Genomic DNA, 20845 nt, shown 5'->3' with positions numbered 1-20845 from the left:
AGTGTTGGAGGGAGCCATTATGGGGTTGGGGTTGGGGTTGGTTGGGGGGGGGGGGTGGGGGTGGGGGGGTGGGGGGGGGTGCGGGGGGGTGGATGCTGGGAAGTGGCAATGGGAGCAGGCAGCAGGGAGCAGCCTGCGGATGGGACCTGAAGCGTCGGGACACACAATGATGAAGTATGTTGTTGGAGAAACCGTGCATACGCCGGGGTTGAAGTGGGAGCTTATTTCCATTTCCTGTATGGCACATCTTTTCTAAGTGATAGGGCTTTCCACTAGCTCTGCAGTTTGACCCAGCATCTGTGGAGTGAAAAACAGAGTTAAAGTTTCAAGTAAACAGTGTCTGTGGTTAGCTCTGAAGAAGAGTCATACGGGCTTGAAACGAGTGCTGTTAGACCTGCTGAGTTTTTCCAGCATTTTCTGTTTTTGTTTCAGGGGAATTTCTAATGGGAGATAAAGAACTGGCAGAGAAGCTAAATGATTATTTTGTGTCTGTCTTCACTGAGGAAGATACAAGAAACCTCCCAGAATTAGAGATCTAAGTGACTGGGGAGAATGAAGAATTGAAAGAAATTAGTAAGCAGGTTGTGTTGAAGAAATCAATAGGGCTGAAGGTTGATAAATTGCTGGGATCTGACATTCTACATCCCAGTGAGTATGGAGATAGTGGATGCATTGGTGATCATCTTCCAAAAGTCTACAGTTTCTAGAACAGTTCCTGCAGATTGGAAGGTCGCAAATGTTACCCCACTATTTACGAAGGTAGGGATAGAGAATATGGGGAACTATAGACCTGTTAGCCTTATATCAGTAGTAGGGAAAATGCTGGAATCTGTTATAAAGGATGCGACAAATGGACATTAGATAATAATGATCTGACTGGGCATTGTCGACATGGATTTATGAATAGGAAATCATGCTTGATGAACCTGCTGGAGTTTTTTGAGGATGTTACTAACAGAATTGATAAAGGGTGGTTGGTGGGGATGTAGTGTACTTAGATTTTCAGAAGGCTTTTGATGAAGTCCACCACAGGAGGTTGATTAGCAAAACTAAAGCATTTGGGATAGGATGCAATGTGCTGGCATGGATTAAGGATTTGTTAACAGGCAGAAAACAGAGAGTCGGGAAAAAATGGTTCATTCTCGCGTTGGTAGGCTGTGACTAGTGGGGTACTGCAAGGATCAGCACTTGGGCCCCAACTGTCTGCAATATAAATCAATGATTTGGATGTGGGGACCAAATGTAATATTTCCAAGTTTGCAGATGACCCAAAGCTAGGTGGGAATATGTGTTGTGAGGAAGATGCAAAGCGGCTTCAAGGGGATTTGGACAGACTTAGTGAGTGGGCAAGATCATGGCAGATGGAATATAATGTTGAAAAACGTGAGGTTATCCACTTTGGTAGGAGGAACAGGTGTGCAGAGTATTTCTTAAATGGTGAGAGATTAGTAAGTGTAGATGTACAAAGAGACCTGGGTGTCCTCATCAATAAGCCACTGAAAGCTAACATGAAGGTGCAGCAAGCAATTGTTATGGTACGGCGGATGGTAAATGCCGAGCTGCTCAAATCCCAGAGGGAAACTTGAAACAGCTGCCAAAACGTTTTTTTGCAATTTGTATTGTGTGAGAAAAGGTTTTGAAATCAGGAAATATTGTCCCTGGCTACATGTGATGACTTTATAGTAAAGTAAACATTTATTAAAAGAATAAAGGGGAAAAAACACAATTACACAAACACAAGAATGGCTTTACACAGTAAACAGTACTTTAAAACAGTTCCACAAGATCTTAACTTAACTACCCTCTGAGCTAACCTTGCCCTTTTCTGTACAGCAATTATCCTTATAGATTCTATAATCTATAGAATTCCAGTATTTTTTTACCTCACAGTGCCTTTTTCCTTGGGCAGTCCTCTGAGGTTGACAGCAGCTGGGTCTTCAGGTCTGGCTTGTTCAGACTGTCTTCTTGGAGTTCTGCCCAGCTATCCTACTGTCTTCTAGGAGATCTGACCAGTGGCCCCATTGTCTTCTGGGAGATCTGACCAGCTACCCCTTCACATAGGCTTCAGTATTTCATTAAATGCATTCCTTCCCTTTGATCTCTCTATTTTTTTCAACCTGTCTTCAGAAATGATTTCTTCCCAGAATTGGTTAAATCATTCTTTACTTTGGCTCTTAGACTTGTAAAAACAAACTTACCCTGTCTTTACCTCACTTCCTTACACCTTTTTACAACCTGCATATATCCATCCTTTGAACTAAAACAACTCAATTCAAACTATTCCTTTTATTTCTTTATGTAAAATTCTGATTGAAGTTCCTCTTGGTTCATTAACATATCAAAACCACTTCTTACTGTTGACTATAGACCTTGCCATCACTCTAGCTCTTAATCCAATTACAGCCTGACTTCCAGTGCATGAGAAAATATGCCAGGGTTATTATAAGAAAAATATTCCAATTTCTTGTTTTCTTGACACCTCCCACCTTTTTTTAGAAAATGAACCGATCATAATTCAAAAGGACAGTTTCATTTTCTTAACCTCTTTCCTATTAATTACTAATTATCTCTATACACTATACTATTACATTATAAGATGCATGCATTAACATGATAATATACCCAAGGTTTCAGTAAAAATAGAGTCCATTTCAGCCCTTTTTCCCAGGTTTCACATGTCCAATCTTCTTTACACCTTCAATCTTTGATAATGCATCCACAATTAGGTTTTCACGTCCAGCCACATGTATAATTTGCAAGTCAAATCTTTGTAACAATAGACTCCATCTAAACAGTTTCTCATTTCAATTTCAAAATCTTTCCAAAAATCTTAACGGGTTATGGTAGGTGTAAACAATTGTTTCTGATGAATTGTTGGCGACATAAATTTCAAAATGTTGCAATGTGCCAGCATCAAACTCAGTGTTTCCTTCTCGATGGTGAAGTATTTTTGTTGATGAATATTTAACTTCTTTGAGAAATATCCCACAGGCTTTTCAATACCTGCGTCATCTTCCTGCAACAATACAGCACCAATAACCACGTCACTTGCATCAAATGCCAATTTAAGCCGCTTGGCATAATTCGGTGTTGCTAAAACTGGTGCTGTTGTCAACCCAGTTTTTAGATTTTTGAATGCATTTTGGCACTCTGATGTCCAGTTGAACTTCTTGTTCTTTTTTAAGAGCTCAGGTGATGGAGCAACCACGCTACTAAAATTTGGCACCAACTTCGTGTAAAAACCACTCATGCCCAGAAATCGTAAAACTTGCCTTTTTGTTGAAGACATTGGGAACTTGTCAATTGTCTTCATTTTTACATCTCATGGAGCCATCTTACCATGTCCAACAGTATGGCTTAAATATGTGACCTGCGCTTTTGCAAATTCACTCTTAGCCAAGTTCACCACCAACATAGCTTCTTGTAGGTGATCGAATAGTTCTTCCAGATGGTGTAAGTGCTCCTCCCATGTTTGACAGAAAACCACCAGATCATCAATGTACACAGCACAGTGACTCTATCCAGCAATAACCTTATTCACTAGTCTTTGGAAGGTGGCTGGTGCATTTTACATACCAAGTGGCATGACTTTGAACTGATAGAGTCCATCTGGTGTTACAAAAGCTGAATCCGCTTTCACCCTTTCTGATAGAGGTACTTACCGTTAGCCTTTTAGCAAGTCAATCTTTGTAATGAACTTTGATTGCCCCACTTTCTCAATGCAGTCTTCCAAATGTGGAATAGGATATGAATCCGCTTTTGTCACTGCATTCATTTTTCGATAATCCACATACAGTCTTTGTGTTCCATCCGGCTTTGGTACCATCACAATAGTTGAACTCCAACTGCTGCTACTCAACTCAATAATGTCATTCTTGAGCATAAATTTAATTTCACAGAATCACAGAATCACAGTGCAGAAGAGGCCCTTCGGCCCATCGAGTCTGCACCGACATATGAGAAACACCTGACCTACCTATCTAATCCCATTTACCAGCTCATGGCCCATAGCCTTCGATGTTTTGACGTGCCAAGTGGTCATCCAGGTACTTTTTAAAGAGTGTGAGGCAACCTGCCTCCACCACCCTCCCAGGCAGTGCATTCCAGACCGTCACCACCCTCTGGGTAAAAAAGTTTTTCTTCACATCCCCCCTAAACCTCCTGCCCCTCACCTTGAACTTGTGTCCCCTTGTGACTGACCCTTCAACTAAGGGGAATAGCTGCTCCCTATCCACCCTGCCCATGCCCCTCATAATCTTGTACACCTTGATCAGGTCACCCCTCAGTCTTCCCTGCTCCAACGAAAGTCTATCCAACCTCTCTTCTTAACTTAAATGTTTCATTCCAGGCAACATCTTAATGAATCTCCTCTGCACCCCCTCCAGTGCAATCACATCTTTCCTATAATGTGGCGACCAGAACTGCACACACTGCTCCAGCTGTGGCCTCACCAAGGTTCTATACAACTCCAACATAATCTCCCTACTTTTGTGATCTATGCCTCAATTGATAAAGGCAAGTATCCCATATGCCTTTTTCACCACTCCACTAACATGCCACTCCGCCTTCAGAGATCTATGGACACACATGCCAAGGTCCCTTTGTTCCTCAGAACTTCCTAGTGCCATGCTGTTCATTGAATGCTTCCTTGTCAAATTACTCCTTCCAAAGTGTATTACTTCACATTTTTCAGGGTTAAATTCCATCAGCCACTTATCTGCCCATTTGACCATCCCGTCTATATCTTCCTGTAGCCCAGACACTCAACTTCACTGTTAACCACCTGGCCAATCTTTGTGCCATCCGTTTTGAATTATGGGATCTGCTCCACTCTCCAGCTCTTTTATAACTGTATTCTGTGCCTAATCTTTTGCACTGCCATGTTTTCTAATTCTCTTTCTCACACATATCCATTTTTAAAATAGTCTTACAACTCAACAGTTATTTAGTCAAGCTCTGAGTTGCAATTTATACTGTATGAGAAGAAAGTGCTGGTTGGTCAGTAAGTGGATTCTGACTCTGCCCTGGAAGGGCAAGGTACCTCAAAAGGTTTGAACAACAGGTGAAGCCAGCTGTTTCATGCTGCTACTATGCATTAGCAACACGAGTGGTATTCGCCGCTAACAGGATGCTGCCGTCAAACCCAAAAAGACATTTTGCCTATTATACAAATGAGTAATGTAGTATATGAATTTCAGTGCCAGTGTTCTTTACTTTAGCTCTTAGACTTGTAAAATCAAACTTACCCTGTCTTTACCTCACTTCCTTACACCTTTTTACAATCTGCATATATCCCCCTTTGAACTAAAACAACTCAATTCAAACTATTCCTGTTATTGCTTTATGTAAAATTCTGATTGAAGTTCCCCTTGGTTCACTAACATATCAAAACCACTTCTTACTGTGGACTTTAGACCCTTGGTATCACCCTAGCTCTTAAAAAGATTTCTTTTTTACTCAGGAGATTGTGAATCTTTAGAATGCTCTACCCCAGAGGGCTGTGGAAGCTTAGTCATTGAGTATGTTTAAAACAGAGATTGACAGGTTTCTAAATATCAATGACATACAGGGATATGAGGATAGTGTGGGAAAAAATCATCGAAGTGGATGATCAACCATGATCGTATTGAATGGCGGAGCAGGCTCGATGGGCTGCATGTTCCTATGTAAACCCTTATGGAGAAGGTCAGCAATTTGTTCTGTGGGTGTGGGGTGAGTATGGTTTTTAAGAAATATATAATTCAAAACTTTGGCACAGGGTTCTTAAGCTTTTCCGTCAAACTCAAGTGTTAAGTGCTGGAACATTGCTGTCAGCAGAAAACTGCAGAAAACAGTTCCCGACAGAGCAGGAAATGTGGACAGGATTCGCTGGCATGATACAGATCCATTTCTAAACAAACAAAATGCACTCTTACCATAGTTATCTCTTTCATTAATTACAAAGTTTTAGCAATCTGTAAACATTTCAGAATAGACATCTAATGCTAAAAGATAAGGACAGATTTTTAAACCTGTCCCTTCCCACCTAGTGGCAATGGTTTAGACATGTGAGGAAGGGTTGTTGGGGGGACAAGGTCGGGCGGGGGGGCGTGGTTGCACCATGTTCTCACCATTTCCACTTGACTGAATTCAAGCACAGGAAGGTTGACCACCTCAGAGGAGTGGGCTCCCATGTCAAATGGTAATGTTGTGCCCTGCTGATGTCATCAGGGGATACACAGTATATTGAATTACAAAACCATAGGCACAACCTAGACCCACAGAGTCTCCAGCCCATAAGCACTGCTTGCAAAAAATACATGTCCATCTTTATGCTTTTTAGGAAGCTTGCTTGGAACAAGGGAGAATATTATTGCAACCAGTGTTAGGAAACTGCATTACATTATGTACTAATTGCCAGGAGATATACAAGCAAGCTTCTTCAGTGGGATAATAGCTTCCATAATGAATGCACAAAACAATGTTTAACTGCTTTAGTTCAGTGCACGACTAGCTTGCAGAGAAGCTGCCTAGAATTGGAAAGCATACACAACTTAAGAAAAGATTTAGAATTGCATATATACAGAGTAAATTAATCAAACCCTGGCTTGAAGAGTTGGATAGGATTATTGAGATGCTGAAATGCAGTCCCCAGAACAGAATCTGTCTTAATTATTTAAAATAATTGAGATTGCATCTTGAATAAGGATAGCAGTCATCATGCAGGTGTGTCCACAGTAAGAAAATCCAAGGGCTGAATTTTACATGCCCTGGCTGGCGTGTTTCCTGCGGTTGGTGGGGGAGGCATGTAAGATAAGCCAGGTGCCCACCCCACAGCGTTCCTATCCACCCAAGCTCACCCCATAACACGGGCAGGGTTGGGGGGGGTGGGGGGGAATGGGAGTGGGGGGGAGGGGGGCAGTGGGCAGGCGTCGAAATCAGTTGTCCCCGCCCACCATTTTAAATTAATAATCATAGGTCAATGAGGTTTGTTATCAAGCCAATTGACCCTGATAATATGCTTCCCATGCCATAAAACTTTTGGCGTGGGCAGCTGGGCAGGAGCAGGCAGCCTGATTTTTTTTCACTTACCTGTTTAAATGGCAGGAAGGGAGGGTTGTTTCTCTTCAGGGGCTGCTCTTTGCCTATCGCGTGCGCCCCCCCCCCACCCCCCCACCACCAAGCCCGAACCTCCCCTTCCTTCCTACCTGTCCTCTCCCTTAAACCCACCCCCTCCCCTAGTGAGGGGTGGAAGTCCCACTCGACCATTGTTAATCCACCCCGCAGCGCTTTATGACTGTGAGGTGGGTCGGCATGGAGCATGTCAGCTCCACGCTGACTTTATTTCTGGGGCAGCTGTGCCTTCCGCTGCTCCGTATTATTTTGCCCCTAGTGTCTTAATGGAAAATGACAGCTGGATTTCCTGCAGTTGCACAAAAACTACAAGTTGATATTGTAACAAATATGGTTCATGTTAATATTTTAGAGGTAATGTTTAGTTCTGGGAGGATTGTTGTTGTGAAGGTAAAGTAACTAAGATACTGGGCTTTAGAAATCACCAGAATACCTAAAAGAGAATGTAAGTTCAGGAGGTTACCCATTTTTGTTTAATAAAATCAGAATAGAAGAAATGGAGCCATAAAGCAGCAGGTGGGCTTACTTAGCTGGAAATCTGGAGACGTGATGTCTACGATGCTTGCAAAAAGTGCAGTTCAGAGAGATATTTTGTTTTGGGAATTACAGCTAAATTAGTTTAAAAGCATTCAGTGAACTCTGAGAGACTGTGTCCTCATGGAGATGGGTGGAGCTTAAGAAGATTCTCTGGTTTCACTTTATCGGTGTGTTTGCAGGGAGAGGGTTTGATTGCAGTTTGGGCCTCGTTTGGTTTGCAGCTCATAGAGAAGTCCTGGGAGCTGTGAGCAGGCACCAGGCAGTGAGGGCTCAGAGAAGTCCTGGGGAACCAAGAAGGTGGCAGAAGGTCACTGGTTCTATGCCAGGCAGTTAGAGTTCAGAGAAGCCCTGGGGGCCATTTATAGCTTGGTGCAGCCGGGAGGCTGGAATTCAGAGAAACCCAGGGGCATGCCGGCTTAGTGAAGCTAGAGGTCTACGAAAGAGTTGGAAGTGTGCTGATAATTAGAGGCAGGAGTGCAGCTTTCTGAATCCCGTGGAACACAGTCTCGGGGGAGAGATTGAACCATCAGGAGGTGAACAGTTGTTGTGGAGCTCCCTTTCCTTGACATGCTAGTTGAGAAATCCACTAATGGTTCTCTACTACTGTCTACCGCAAGCTACCTTCACTGGTCTCTATATGCATTAGGATTCCTACATCTCCACACGCTATAAGATTGGCCTTATCGGCAATCTCGTAAATAGGGCCAGAGGCATTTGCTCAACATGCAAGTTTGACACTGAAAAAGGGGGCATCAATGCTATCTTGCACGGTAATGGCTACCCCGATCAGATCATTGCTTGCTGGGTATTGCACGAAGGCTATCACAAAGCGTCTAGTCTACCTGAAAGTTCTGTGAGAGGATTTAAAGGGGTCCCCCAAAAGTAAACAATGGATGTTGAAAAAACATATAACTTGTACCCATAAATTAACGGCTGACTATCCGGGAGAAATTTTACATTTGTCTGAGTGAGTTTGCTTGCCTAAATAGGGTCATTACTTTCCGAAAGTATTCTCTGTGAAGCGTTTTGAAATGAAAGCTACATAAAAAGTGTTTTAATACTGTTGAAGACATTTATGTCTCAACACGAGTTTAACCAGATGGTGGCTGTCACTCAACCAATCAGTCATTGCGGAGGGAGGTAAAGGTACCAGCTGTGACAGTGTCGATATTTGATGTAGCTTCCGAGACCCATATCTGCCTCATGGTGATAGTCAGGTGTGAGAGGGAGCTCAGTTAAGGATGGAAGTAAGGGAAAAATTTAATATAGCTGATCAACACCAGCAACAAGTTTCAAAATAAATAAAATAAAAAAGAAACAGTGATACATGTTTCATTGTATAACTAACTTTTTTTTACAGAAAAATACCTGTGTTGTGTTATAGGGGGTACATGGAATTTTTATAACCTGAAGGGGGAACCTCAGAAACAAAAAGGTTGAGAATCCCCCTGCCTTAGAGAAAACCTAGCCCCTTTTAAATTTTGAATTTTGAGCATGGAACTATTTCAAAATCTAAACCAAGATCTATGAATTTGAAGCCTTCAGTTCATTGACCCTTTCCCAAAACAAAAAGAAAATGGTCAAATTAAAACTTTTTGTGGTTGGTATGAGCCAAGAAATTATTGCTGGTAGTATTAGTAAGCAAACATGTAATGTACTTGTATGACATTCTCTTTCCATTATTTTAGTGAAAACATTAACCCGGTTATAATAAGTATATGAACATCTGTGTTAAAATAGTGGTCAGATGAATGTCACACAACCAAGTTAAGTATTAATCCAATTATATTGTGAACAGTAATTTTGACTCTATTATAGGAAACTGGAATTTATATTATAATGTAAAAGTGTTTCAGAATTTATTTATAAATCAAATAAATGACTTACTGGACTATATTTTGGTTAAAGTATAACTGCCACAGCGTCTGTGTTCATATCTGTAAATAATAAACATTGTCCATATTCCTGCTTTGGTGTTTTGTAAGTTTTAAGGTTCAGGAATTACAGAATTCCCAAAATAGTCAGTCAAAAACTCATAAGGTAGTTATTAAGTAGTGATAGTTTAGATATGATCCATAAGCTAAATAAATGGGAAAAGCATACAACCCCTGACAGGTGAGAGCAGTTTACTGATCCTGGAGGACAAACAGATAGATGACACAGAGTGTGTTGATCTTTGTAGCTTGTGGCGGCAGCATTCTTCTCAAGACCAGAAGTGTTAGGAAGCTCTTCCGGCAATCTTCCTTTATCTGAATACTTGACAAGGACTGCCCCTGGTCTTCAAGCATTTATTAATATGCTTTATTTCTAGGGGCTGGTTGTTTACCCTATATTAATCACTTGCTTGGACCCTTCTAATCAGTAAATACAGGATAAGTACCCAGATATCAGAGTGGCCACCTCCCCCCTTGTCCATCACTTTAGCGCAAGGCCATGCTTCAGTTTACCTCATGCTGATGGTCATTTGTTAGCCCTTACTAGACAATTGTATAGATAAGCGGGTAGAAGACAATGTCCTAACTACTTAGGAATGTCAACATGGAAGCCTGAATCAGGACACCTCAGCATTTCAAGGGACTGTTTATGTGTTTTTCCGGAGAGAGAAAGAAAACATCTTTCTGCCAAATGGCCCCATGTTGGGCTGGCTAATTCTATAAGAATTCTGTGATTTTCAAAAAATACCACTTCCTAAAGATTACAGGTTAAACAAGTTCACAAGGTGAGAACCAGCAAAATTGAAAATCAGCTCTAGATATAGACTTAAAGATATTTTCTTAGTGTATTTGTATTTTGTTTTATTCGTTCATAGGATATGAGCATCGCTGGCAAGGCCAGCATTAATTTCTCATCCCTAGCTGTTCTTGAGGATGTGGTGGTGACACACCTTGTTGAACCACTGCATGTGGTGTAGGTGCACCCACAGTGCTGTTAGGGAGTTCCAGGATTTTGACGCCGCCACATTGAAGGGCTGGTGACCTAATTCCAAGCCAGGATACTGTGTGGCTTGGAGGAGGACTTCTAGGTGGTGGTGTTCCCATGCATCTGTGACCCTTGTCCTTCTAGATGGTAGAGGTCATGGATTTGGAAGGTGCATTCAAAGGATCCTTGGTGAGTTGCTGCAGTGCATCTTGTACACACTGCTGTCACTGTGCATCAGTGATGGGGGGAGTGAGTGTTGAAGTTGGCGGATAGGGTGTCGATCTCAAGTGGTCTACTTTATCCTGGATGGTGTCCAGCTTCTCGAGTGTTGATGGAGCTACAGTCATCCAGGTAACTCTTCACTACTACAGCCGGGATGTGGTCAGGGCCCATTGCTTTGCTGCTTCCAGTGCCTTCAGCCATTTCTTGATATCACCTGAAATGGAATTGGCTGAAGATTGGCATCTGTGATGCTGGGGACCTCAGGTGAAGGCTAAGATGGATCATCCACTCAACACCTCTGGCTGAAGATGGTTTTAAAAGCTTCAGCCTTGTCTTTTGCACTGATGTGCTATGCTCTGCCATCACTGAGGATGGGGATGTTTGTGGGGCCTCCTCACATGGTGAGTCATCCAGGCACAAGTGGGCTGCAGCCAGGCCAGGCGTGAAGGATTGTTTGTTTGCTAGCTCATTGGAGGGCTCTCCAATGCCAGATGAGCTCTGCTGCAGGGGACTCAGATGAAGACCTCAATGGGGCAGTAAATTGGAGATGCAGATTGCACATCCACACCAAGATGCTGTGTGCACTGGCTGGGCTGCCAGTCAACTTCTTGTCACTGTACAGGAGCATGGAGGAGCCTGGCTACGACTAGCCAACGGGCATGGCGCAGAGCTTGTTCTCTCTGCAGCCTGTGCATCAACTCCCTGTCATGCTGCAGACTCAGAGGCACTGCCAATGCTGCCCCATACCTGTTATTCTCCTTAGAGTTGAGAAAGCCAAGAGAAGATTTAATAAGGTGTTCAAAATCATGAAGAGTTTGGATAGATTAAATAAAGAAAAACTGTTCCAAATGGCTGATGGGTCAAAAATTAGATGGCACGGATTAAAGGCGATTGCCAAAACAACCAGATGTGACTTGAGGATAAACTTTTTACGCAATGAGTGGTTAGGATTTGAAACACACTGCCTGATAGAGTGGTGGAATCAGATTCAATAGTAGCTTACAGGAGGGAATTGGATAAATGTTTGGAAGAGATAACATTGCAGAGCTATGAGGAAAGATTAGAGGAGTGAAAGTAACTGGATTGATCTTGAAAAGAGCTGGTACAGACTCAGTGGGCTGAATGGCCTGCTGTGCTGCACTATTTTATGATTCCATGATATAGATTACATTATAAAAATATTGCTGGAATCTGATATTTGAAAAGTATCCTACATTTTAAATACATTTGAAACTAGAGATTATTTTGAAAAATTAAGTTGTTATTTGCTATATCATCTATCCTGACCAATCAAAGAAATTGCTTACCACTGCAAGATGCATACGTTAAACTGAAGAGATCTATTTCCAACATCACTTCACAACAAAACTGAAGTTTTTTTAAAAATTCATTCTTGGGATGTGAGCATCACTAGTAAGGAAGGCTGCTATTGCTCATCCTTAGTTTGCGGACATTCTTTTTGATCTGCTGCAAGCAGTTTGATAGAACTGAGTTGCTAAGCCACTTCAGAGGACAGTTAAGAGACAACCACCTTAGTACGGGACCTGAGTCACATATAGACTAGACTGGGTAAGACATTAGCATATCAATTTGGTTTTCATGACACTCTGCCAACTTTTTGGCCCACTTACAGTTTATTTATAGTGTTACAATCCCGCAGATATTAATACTGGACAAGTCAGATCCGAGAGTGAAACCTGGCGTGGTAGATCTTAACCTTTAATTTATAAACTGTGAGGGGACGTTACTGAACAAATTCACAGGAGTCTGCTGATGAACTTTTAACACAAAGAATAAAACATGTGTTGCACCAGACAGAAGGTTGGAAAGTTCTCAATACAAACACAAGAAAATGTTTCAAACTCACACAATTCCTTTTACCCCAGCAATATCTTTACTGACATATACTAACTCAGAAAGATAAAACAATTTGCAATGTCTATCTAATGCTCTAATACTCATGTGAGGCACATGTGAATTAAATGACAAACTATGGTCAGACGCACCACACTCCAAAGTCAATGACAGGTACGGCCAAAGCAGATTCCATGGATTTCTCAACAACCCACCCAGACGTTTGTCATATTGTGAGCCAACTGGTCTCACTGAAACTTTGTCTTTCTCATGAGGGTTTCCAATCTCCATATTTGAAGAACTTACTTTGGAATTCTCTCCAAATGTTGGTCCCACTTGGATGGCTTTGATAAGGATCCATCTCCAGGGTTTCAATCTCACCTCCTGAGATTCCTTTCCCCTGGATCTCTGAGTACACTCATGCTTCACCTTCCAAGAACAATTTCAGATCCCCGCCCATGTCACACAGAACACCACTGCTCCAAAAACCTTGCAGTAAGGAGTCACCAACCATCGGCTGCCTCCTCGGATCTTCAGGGCTTCTCTCAAGTCCGCCTCGCTTCAAGTCTGCTCCTTGCAGCTCTCTCTTTAAATCAGAGCCTATTTCTCTGCTCCTTTCTTTCAACTTGAATTTTGGAACCTCTTTCTGATCCCTGTCTTTGTCCCTGCCTGGGACCTCTCCCTGTTCCCTTCCCCATGTCCTGCTCCTTGGGACACCTTCCTCAGTAATGGTGCTCTGGTTCAGGTCACCTGATCTGCATTTTACATCTTATTTACTTTTCTTCTGCGCGGGAGCGGAGAGCTGGTTTCCGGCCTAAAGACGTGAAAACCTCGAACTGCGCACGTGTAGGCAGTTCCTGGCTGGCGCATGCGCAGAAGGCCCGAGGTTCGCTGGGAGCTGTTGCCCCCGATCTACGACTGCCAATTTAAAATTAAGGTAAGTATCTGAGTTTCCTAACAATAGGTTCAATACCAGTTGTTCTTTTTCTGAGGTTACATCGTGAAACCACAATAAACAAGTCTCTGAGTGGACATGACTCATCTAGTTAGCACAGGAAATCTTTTCAGGTCTCACCAAAAAATAAATAGTTAATTTTAGGAGATTTTGACTTTGAAAGCTTCTGCGTTTGCCACAAAGTGGAGACCACGGCCTAAATCTTGTGTCCGACTCTGATCAGACAGAAAACTACCCAGTTAACTGCATACGTTGAAAAGGTTCTGACTTCAGAGGAGGATCCTACCCTCAGCGCAGGAATCCTCTCAGAGAGCATTGAAGAGAATCTGCATAGAAGACATGCCCTCTTTTTCTGGCACTATCTGCCGTATTGTGGTTTAAAGGTCCCCATGCTTCTTAGTGTGTTAGTGAATGAGTGAATGGGTGAGTGTGTAGCTGTGTAAGTTGGTAGGTGGGTAAGATAAATGGGTAGAGGGGCAGCTGGATAGGGTCTTAGGTGAATAGGGTGGCAGCTGATTTGAGTAGCAGGTGGGTAGGGTCGCAGGTAGGTAGGGTGGTAGCTGGGAGTGGGGTACCCAGAGGGAAAAAGCAGTAAAAACTGGGAAATAAGAACATTAGTCCGAACTGGTCTTGTATGCCTTAAAAATGGAACACCAGTAAAACTGGGAAACAAGAGTACTGGTCCGAACTGTTCTTTCCTTCTGGGTAGGCGGGTGGGTGGTTTAGGGTAGTCAGGCCGGGGGAGGTTTTCAGGTTGAGAGCTCGTCAGGTCGGGTTCACGGGGTGGGTCGGGGGTAGTCGGGGAGATTAAGACTTTCTCGTTGGTCCCTTAATTTTGAACTATTTGTTACAACCCAATGCACGAAATTGGTCGAAATAAAAATTCTCATAATGTTTTCACAGTTACTTTTTATGCAAATTAGGAGGCGTGTCTGAATTTCAAGAACTTCTTTTAAAAAAATGTGGAAACTATGCGCAGTCCCTTGATTTATCAGGGAGGGAGGGAGGTGTGTGTTCCAGTCTGACACCCTCGGGGAATTTGGAGGGTTAAAAAAATACAGGCTGATTGGGACAGTGAACATAATGTTCAACAACATGTGGCACATTTCCCCAAGAATAACGCCATGAAACGGGCTGGGGCCGAGCGGACAGCATTTAGGAAGACGGAACATCCCGTGAGAGAGCCTCTCCGCAGAGCCAAGTTTGGCTTTCCAGCAGGTTTGTGGTTATGGAGGATGCAGAGTTGGGTGACGCGAGGGAGGATTTCCTTCTGTACACTATCGAGGAGGAGAGGTCGAGCCTGATTTCTGAAGGCAATGCCCGGGATCCCTATTTGTACGGCCGGGAGGTGGGGCAACCAGGAAGCGGCGACCCTGACAGCAAGTTCCTGGGTAAGCCGGCAGCAGGAGTCAGTCCCCCAGACATGGTACCGGACTCAGACGGTAATGCATGGGTGTTTTTCCACATATTTTCCTTTAAAGACTGATCACTAATTGCTTTGCAAGTGACTGTATTAAATAGGTTCTTAGTTGAAATTAGGGCCCTTAAGGGCGACTTTGCTTATTTTTTTAAAAATTGAACTTCGTGGAATCCAACCCTTTCATACTTTAGAAACTCCTTAGAATACATAATTGTGCTAAAATAACATGTTGAGTGTTATAGTGCATACAGGCCACCAATAGCTGCAATTTTGTGTGCCCTGATCAAAGTTGTTAATGTAAATATAAGCAATTGTGGACCCGTTTGAACCCTACTGCACTTCGCACTCTCCGAACACACACATCGACACAACCCCCACCCTTACAACCAATCTTTTTAACCCATTCGCAAACTTTAACCTGAATCTCCACACCTTTGAGTTTTAACTGGACACCTCTAATTTGGAATTTTTGAAATACCTTCTGGAAGTCTTTTAGAGGGTTTACCACAGTTAACTTCTGTTTTGACTTACTCAAAATCAAGGGAGATTGGTCAAATAGCACCTTCCCCTTCTAAAGCTATGTTGATTGCTGTTAACTGTTATAATTAGTTCCATTATTTTACATGGAATTAAACTAACACCATTGGTTTGTTGTTTTGTGTGTCTGTTTTGTCACTTTTCTCTGAATATCGGCACCTATGGGTCTAGTTCCAATCTATTGATATTTCGTCCCAGTGTCCAATGACTCTCTGATAATGTTAATTAGGAACTCTCAAATGTTTTTATTCATTCACAGGATGTGGGCTTCGCTGGCTGGGCCAGCATTTATTGCCCATCCCTAGTTGCCCTCCTATTCTCTTTCTCAGCACTGTAATTAGAAGAAAAACTAACCCCTGGAGATATATATGAGATGGAGGTCTTAAGCACATCAACCCTGAATGTTTCCACAGTCCTTCATTTTTGGAGGAAGAGAATATTTGTGTCATACCTTGAATACTTTGAGGAAGTAATTACTCTGAATTTTTATTATTTCATGTTTTAAGCCTGTTTTCATGTTTAAATTTCCTGACCTCTTTTCTAATAGCTTTGCTATTGTGATATACTGCTATTTTTACAGTACATCTGGTAATTTGTGCAGTTTGCTATTTGTCTTTATTTGGCACTGTTGATTGGCACTTCCACTAGCAATTGCTCCACATGTGGCAGAGTCTGCAGATCGTGCATTGGACTTGGCCATCTCAGAACCCACCAAACCGAAGTGGAAGCAAGTCATCCTCGATGCTGAGGGACTGCCTAAGAAAGAGAAGAATGGGGCAAGATCTAGACGTAAAACTTACATTTGAGGCTCCCTCTCCAAGTTTTAGTCCTCTTATTTGCATATGTAGCACATGTTTTAGGGGTAGATAAAAGTTGCATGTTATTTTCCATTAGCATCATGGTGGGTGGTGTAGTTTTGGCTAGAAATGTATGCATGCTTTCTGCAGCTAAAACAGCGGGTGTTGGAAATGTATTGGCAGGTCTGTTGGCATCTGAAACAGAAAAGATGGATTAGGATTTTGCAAGATAGAAGAATCATTTTAGTACTCCTGCACTCGAGCTGTGCCCAGAGGAAGCATGGGGGTACAACACTATTGTGCTTATTGTCCAACCCTTTTGCCCTAATGTGTCAGCATTTTCAAAATGTAACTCATCTTTTGTCTTTCGGGTGCTGCTGGGTCTGATGTGTATTTTTTGGTTTTATTTTGGGTCATCCCACAGATTCCCCTTTTCATTTTTGTTATTAGCATGTCAATGACTATAAACCGTGCTTTCATTTATTGCATGTTTAATACTCCTTTCACAGGGAGTACAGGCAAAAATATCTCTCATAGAAAGGATATAGATATGGGCGCTCACTAGCATCATGCTGTTTATCAGGAAGGCCATGACGAGGGAAGACTATTATGATAGTAGCCCTGCTCTATAGTTGAATGGAGTATCTCCTAGGAAAGAACTAGAGGAGGATGCAGCGTGCAAAAATTTTTAAACTGGAGGATTTGGAGCAGGAATGTTTAGAAAGAAGAAAAGTTGAGAGGAATATGGGGAAAAATAGGGGGAGAAGTTTGATCCCCTAGTGCTGCTTGATGCAGCGCCGCTGCGCTGAGTACATTGATTCTCCGGGATGGGCAGCACCAAGGACTGTTAGCTGTGTGGCCTACCTGGCACTCTTCAATGATATTGATGCGAAATGATGTGTGGGCCACATGGATGGCAGCCCATGGCACTGTCTGCCCCCAGGGATCTGTGAAAGGGTGCTACAGTAATATTTTACAGTGAATTTTACATGCTGTAGTGTCTGTTCTATTTTTATAATGATACAAGTGGGATCATGTTTTTGGTGCTTGCTCCCCTAATTCCTAGGAGATGAAGCAGTGCCCAAATTTGCTATATCAGGGGATATAGGGGAGTGAATATGGATTAAAATACAGAGGCTGTTCACTGGTCAACGTAATGGATAGAGGTTGCTGATTTTAACCGAGTTTGTTTCTTAATTGTTTTCTTTGACACGTTTTTCTCCTCACCTTCTCTTGAAGGTATTGACTTTCTGGGATAGAATAGTTGCGCTCTAATATCTTGTCAAGGTCCAACATCATCTGTAAGGAGAAAAGCGCAATAAGGTTTTAGATGCAGATGTTTTATTGGGCCTTGTTAAAACAGCCTTGTTGAAGAATCTGCACCCAAAAGAGGAAACCATTTTTCTGTTTACAGTTGCTGATGGATATGCTGTTTATTTCTTTACTTTGTAAATCTGGAAATATGAAATAGAAACAATGCTTTTTCAATTTATCTTGACTTTCTGCAAGCGGTCATTCTTCATGTGTGAACCTAGACAATGGCGACAAGCTCCTTGACTAGGGGCATTCCAGCTACATCTGGTCATGTCTTTGCCTGGAATCCACACATACGAGTAAGAGTAAATGCTTAGTAATCGGAAACAGAAATTAAGTGGGTGTGGATTTTGTTCCCTCAGCCAAGGGCATCGAGGATTATACTAGCATCTTTGTTGCCACTCTGACAAAAGCTAGCTAGCACAGCACAGTACATCAAAGTGAACATGTCTGCCCTTGGTACACAGATAACATAAACATGGCCGGCCGACAGATGAAAATCTGAGACTTGGGTTTTGCGTAATGTTAACATCATTACTTATAAAGCATATTGCAACAATGCAGGAAAACAATGCTGCACTTTTATGGTATGGATTCCTGTTCAGATGGAGGAACCTTTGTTAACAAGAATGTTAATATTCTAAGCTATATGTGCTCTTGCTATGATGAGGATGCAGTTCAGATTTAGATTGTTGCCAGAACCCAGACACTGCTCAGTCAAGGAGCCACAGAAGAGACATAGAAAATATTCAGGAATTTAAAAGTTGATTGCTAATAATGAGCTCAATTTTCTGAATATAAGGAATACTACACAACAGCAAACCTGCCAATAGAAAAAGTACAGTATAGGGTAATTTTCTAATTTTGTGCTCTTGACAAAGATTCCCTGCATTTCGAGCTTGGGTAAAGAAACCATAATTACTGTATAAGGCTGTTATAAACAGATTGTAACACCATTTACGCCATTCTATTCTCTATTTTATTGGCAATTATTAGAAATTATTTGGACCTAAATCCAAGTTTACAAAATGAAAGGCACTGCTGAAATTCTCAAATGTTCACCTTTTCCTTTCCTCTTGCCCCTTGCTCCCTTTCCGTCATTCTTTCCCCTTTCATTTTCCCTCACCGACTAACTCCCTCTTTCTCCTGTACCAATGAGAAGTTGAGTAATGAGCATCCAGAAAATTGAAAGTTAGTGAAAGGGGTGATGTAATTGTTGATGAAAGAAGTTTGAATTTGCTTCGTAAACAGGAAATTTTTGTTCTGTAGAAATAGAGTTCGTAACTCCAATTTCAAGTTAATCATCAGTATCCTTTGGGATAAGAGGCTGAAGTACTCAGCGCCTACAGGAGGGATGTGTATCCTCTTCCTGCAGTCAGCAAAATCTGAAAACATTGTTCTGACTGTTGGAGGTTGAATTAATGCATGATTTGAACTTTGCTTTTTCGTAGAGTGCCATGGCAGATAAGAGTGAAGGAGAAGCAAACATTTCATTTAGTCAATAATGGCTCAAAAAGACCCAGAATTTTTGATGTTTCAAAAACCTGAACCCAGGGCCTTAAAATCACTGGACTTTTCTGGAATCATACATACAGTAGACCACTAGTTTTGAATGTTCAGTCATCAGGATTAGATTTGCTGACATTCATGTAAAACTATAAACTACTCTGCTACCAGATCTTTTTTTATATCCCATGGTGTGTTGTGTATTACTTGGCTGAAGTTTTAATGGAAAATTTCTAATTAATTGCCAAGTCATACAAACACATTTTTCTTCACCCCTCCCCATCAAACCAAGTCATATTTGATTTGAATTGATAACCGTTGGCAACTTTGCCCTCCATGTAATTGTAGTAAGTGGCTATGGTTGTAAAGAAAAACCTGATGGTTGACATTCCTGTGGTTACTTTGTTGCATTGCTATGCAATGCTAATTATTCATGAAAATCCTCCAGATCAGCTGCCCTTGACAATGCTTGAAAAAAGCACCTGCTCAGCCTCATTAGAATAGTTTGTATTATTCAAAGAAAATAGTTAATAACTTTACTCTGTTAATGATTTTTTTTAAAACATGCAACAATTGTTTAGTATTGAAATTGTCCTAAGTAAAGTTGTGTGTACATATTGGAGTTGCAAATCCAAACTGACGATCTGAAATAAGAACATAAGAAATAAGAGCGGGAATAGGCCAATTAGCCCTTCAAGCCTGCTCCACCAATCAACAAGACCACCGCTGATCTTCAGCCTCAACTTTATCATCCCTCACTAACCCCATATCACTTGATTCCTTTAGAGCTCAGAAATCTAGCTATCTTTGTTTTGAGTATACTTAAACACTGAGCATCCAATGCTCTCTGGGGCAAAAAATTTCAAAGATTCACAAACCCTTTGAATGAAAGAATTTCTCCTAATCTCAGCTGTAAATGGCTGACCCCTTATTCTGAGACTGTGACCTCTAGCTCTGGACTCCCCAACCAGAGAAAACATCCTCCCAGTATTTACCCTGTCAAACCTCTTAACAATTTTGTTTCCATCAGTTCATCTCTCATTCTCCTGAGCTCCTGGGAGCATAGGTCTGATCTATTCAATCTCTCCTCCCAGAAATCAGCCTAGTGAACATTTATTCCAGTCTCTTTAAGGCAAGTATATCCTTTTTTGGATGAGGAGACCAAAATAAAACCAATATTGCAGGTGTAGTCTCCTCAAGGCCTTGTATAATTGCAATAAGATTTCCTTGCTCTTTGTACCCCAATCCCAAGGCTACCATACCATTTGCCTTCCCACTTGCTGTATTTGCCTGGTAATTTTCTGTGATTCATATACAAGGGCATTCGAGTCCCCCTGAATACCAACATTTCCCAGTATCTCAAAATTTAAAAGATATTCTGCTTTTTAAAATTTTTCTTACTGAAGTGAATTACTTCACATTTCTCCACACTATATTTAATCTGTTATGTTCTTGCCCACTCATTTAACCTGTCCAAACTCTTTCGCAGCTCATTTTTGTCTTTTGCACCACTTACTTTCCAACCTAACTTTGTATTATCAGCAAACTTGGATACATTACATTTGGTCCCCTCATCTAAGTTATTGATATAAGTTGTAAATAGCTGAGGCCCCAGCACTGATCCTTGCAGTACTTCATTAGTTACAACTTGCTAACATGAGAATGACCCAC

At 41.8% G+C, this 20845-nt stretch overlaps 1 protein-coding gene across 8 annotated transcripts in view; it reads left to right on the top strand.

Moving 5' to 3' along the window:
* The first annotated feature begins 14603 nt into the window (after positions 1-14603).
* Positions 14604-20845, top strand: part of sh3tc1 (SH3 domain and tetratricopeptide repeats 1) — a 91832-nt gene continuing 85590 nt past the window's right edge. For 5 of the 8 annotated variants that reach the window (XM_078542054.1, XM_078542033.1, XM_078542089.1 and 2 more), the window contains exon 1: positions 14604-15042. In XM_078542054.1, coding sequence (XP_078398180.1) covers positions 14829-15042 — 214 coding nt within the window. In that variant the 5' untranslated portion in view covers positions 14604-14828. The remainder of the gene's footprint in view (positions 15043-20845) is intronic. The other 3 variants (XM_078542072.1, XM_078542064.1, XM_078542044.1) reach the window with 1 other exon arrangement.

This window comes from Cetorhinus maximus, chromosome 1, assembly GCF_964194155.1.
Source record: "Cetorhinus maximus chromosome 1, sCetMax3.hap1.1, whole genome shotgun sequence".
NCBI lineage: Eukaryota > Metazoa > Chordata > Chondrichthyes > Lamniformes > Cetorhinidae > Cetorhinus > Cetorhinus maximus.
This window is presented reverse-complemented; position numbering and strand designations above follow the sequence as displayed.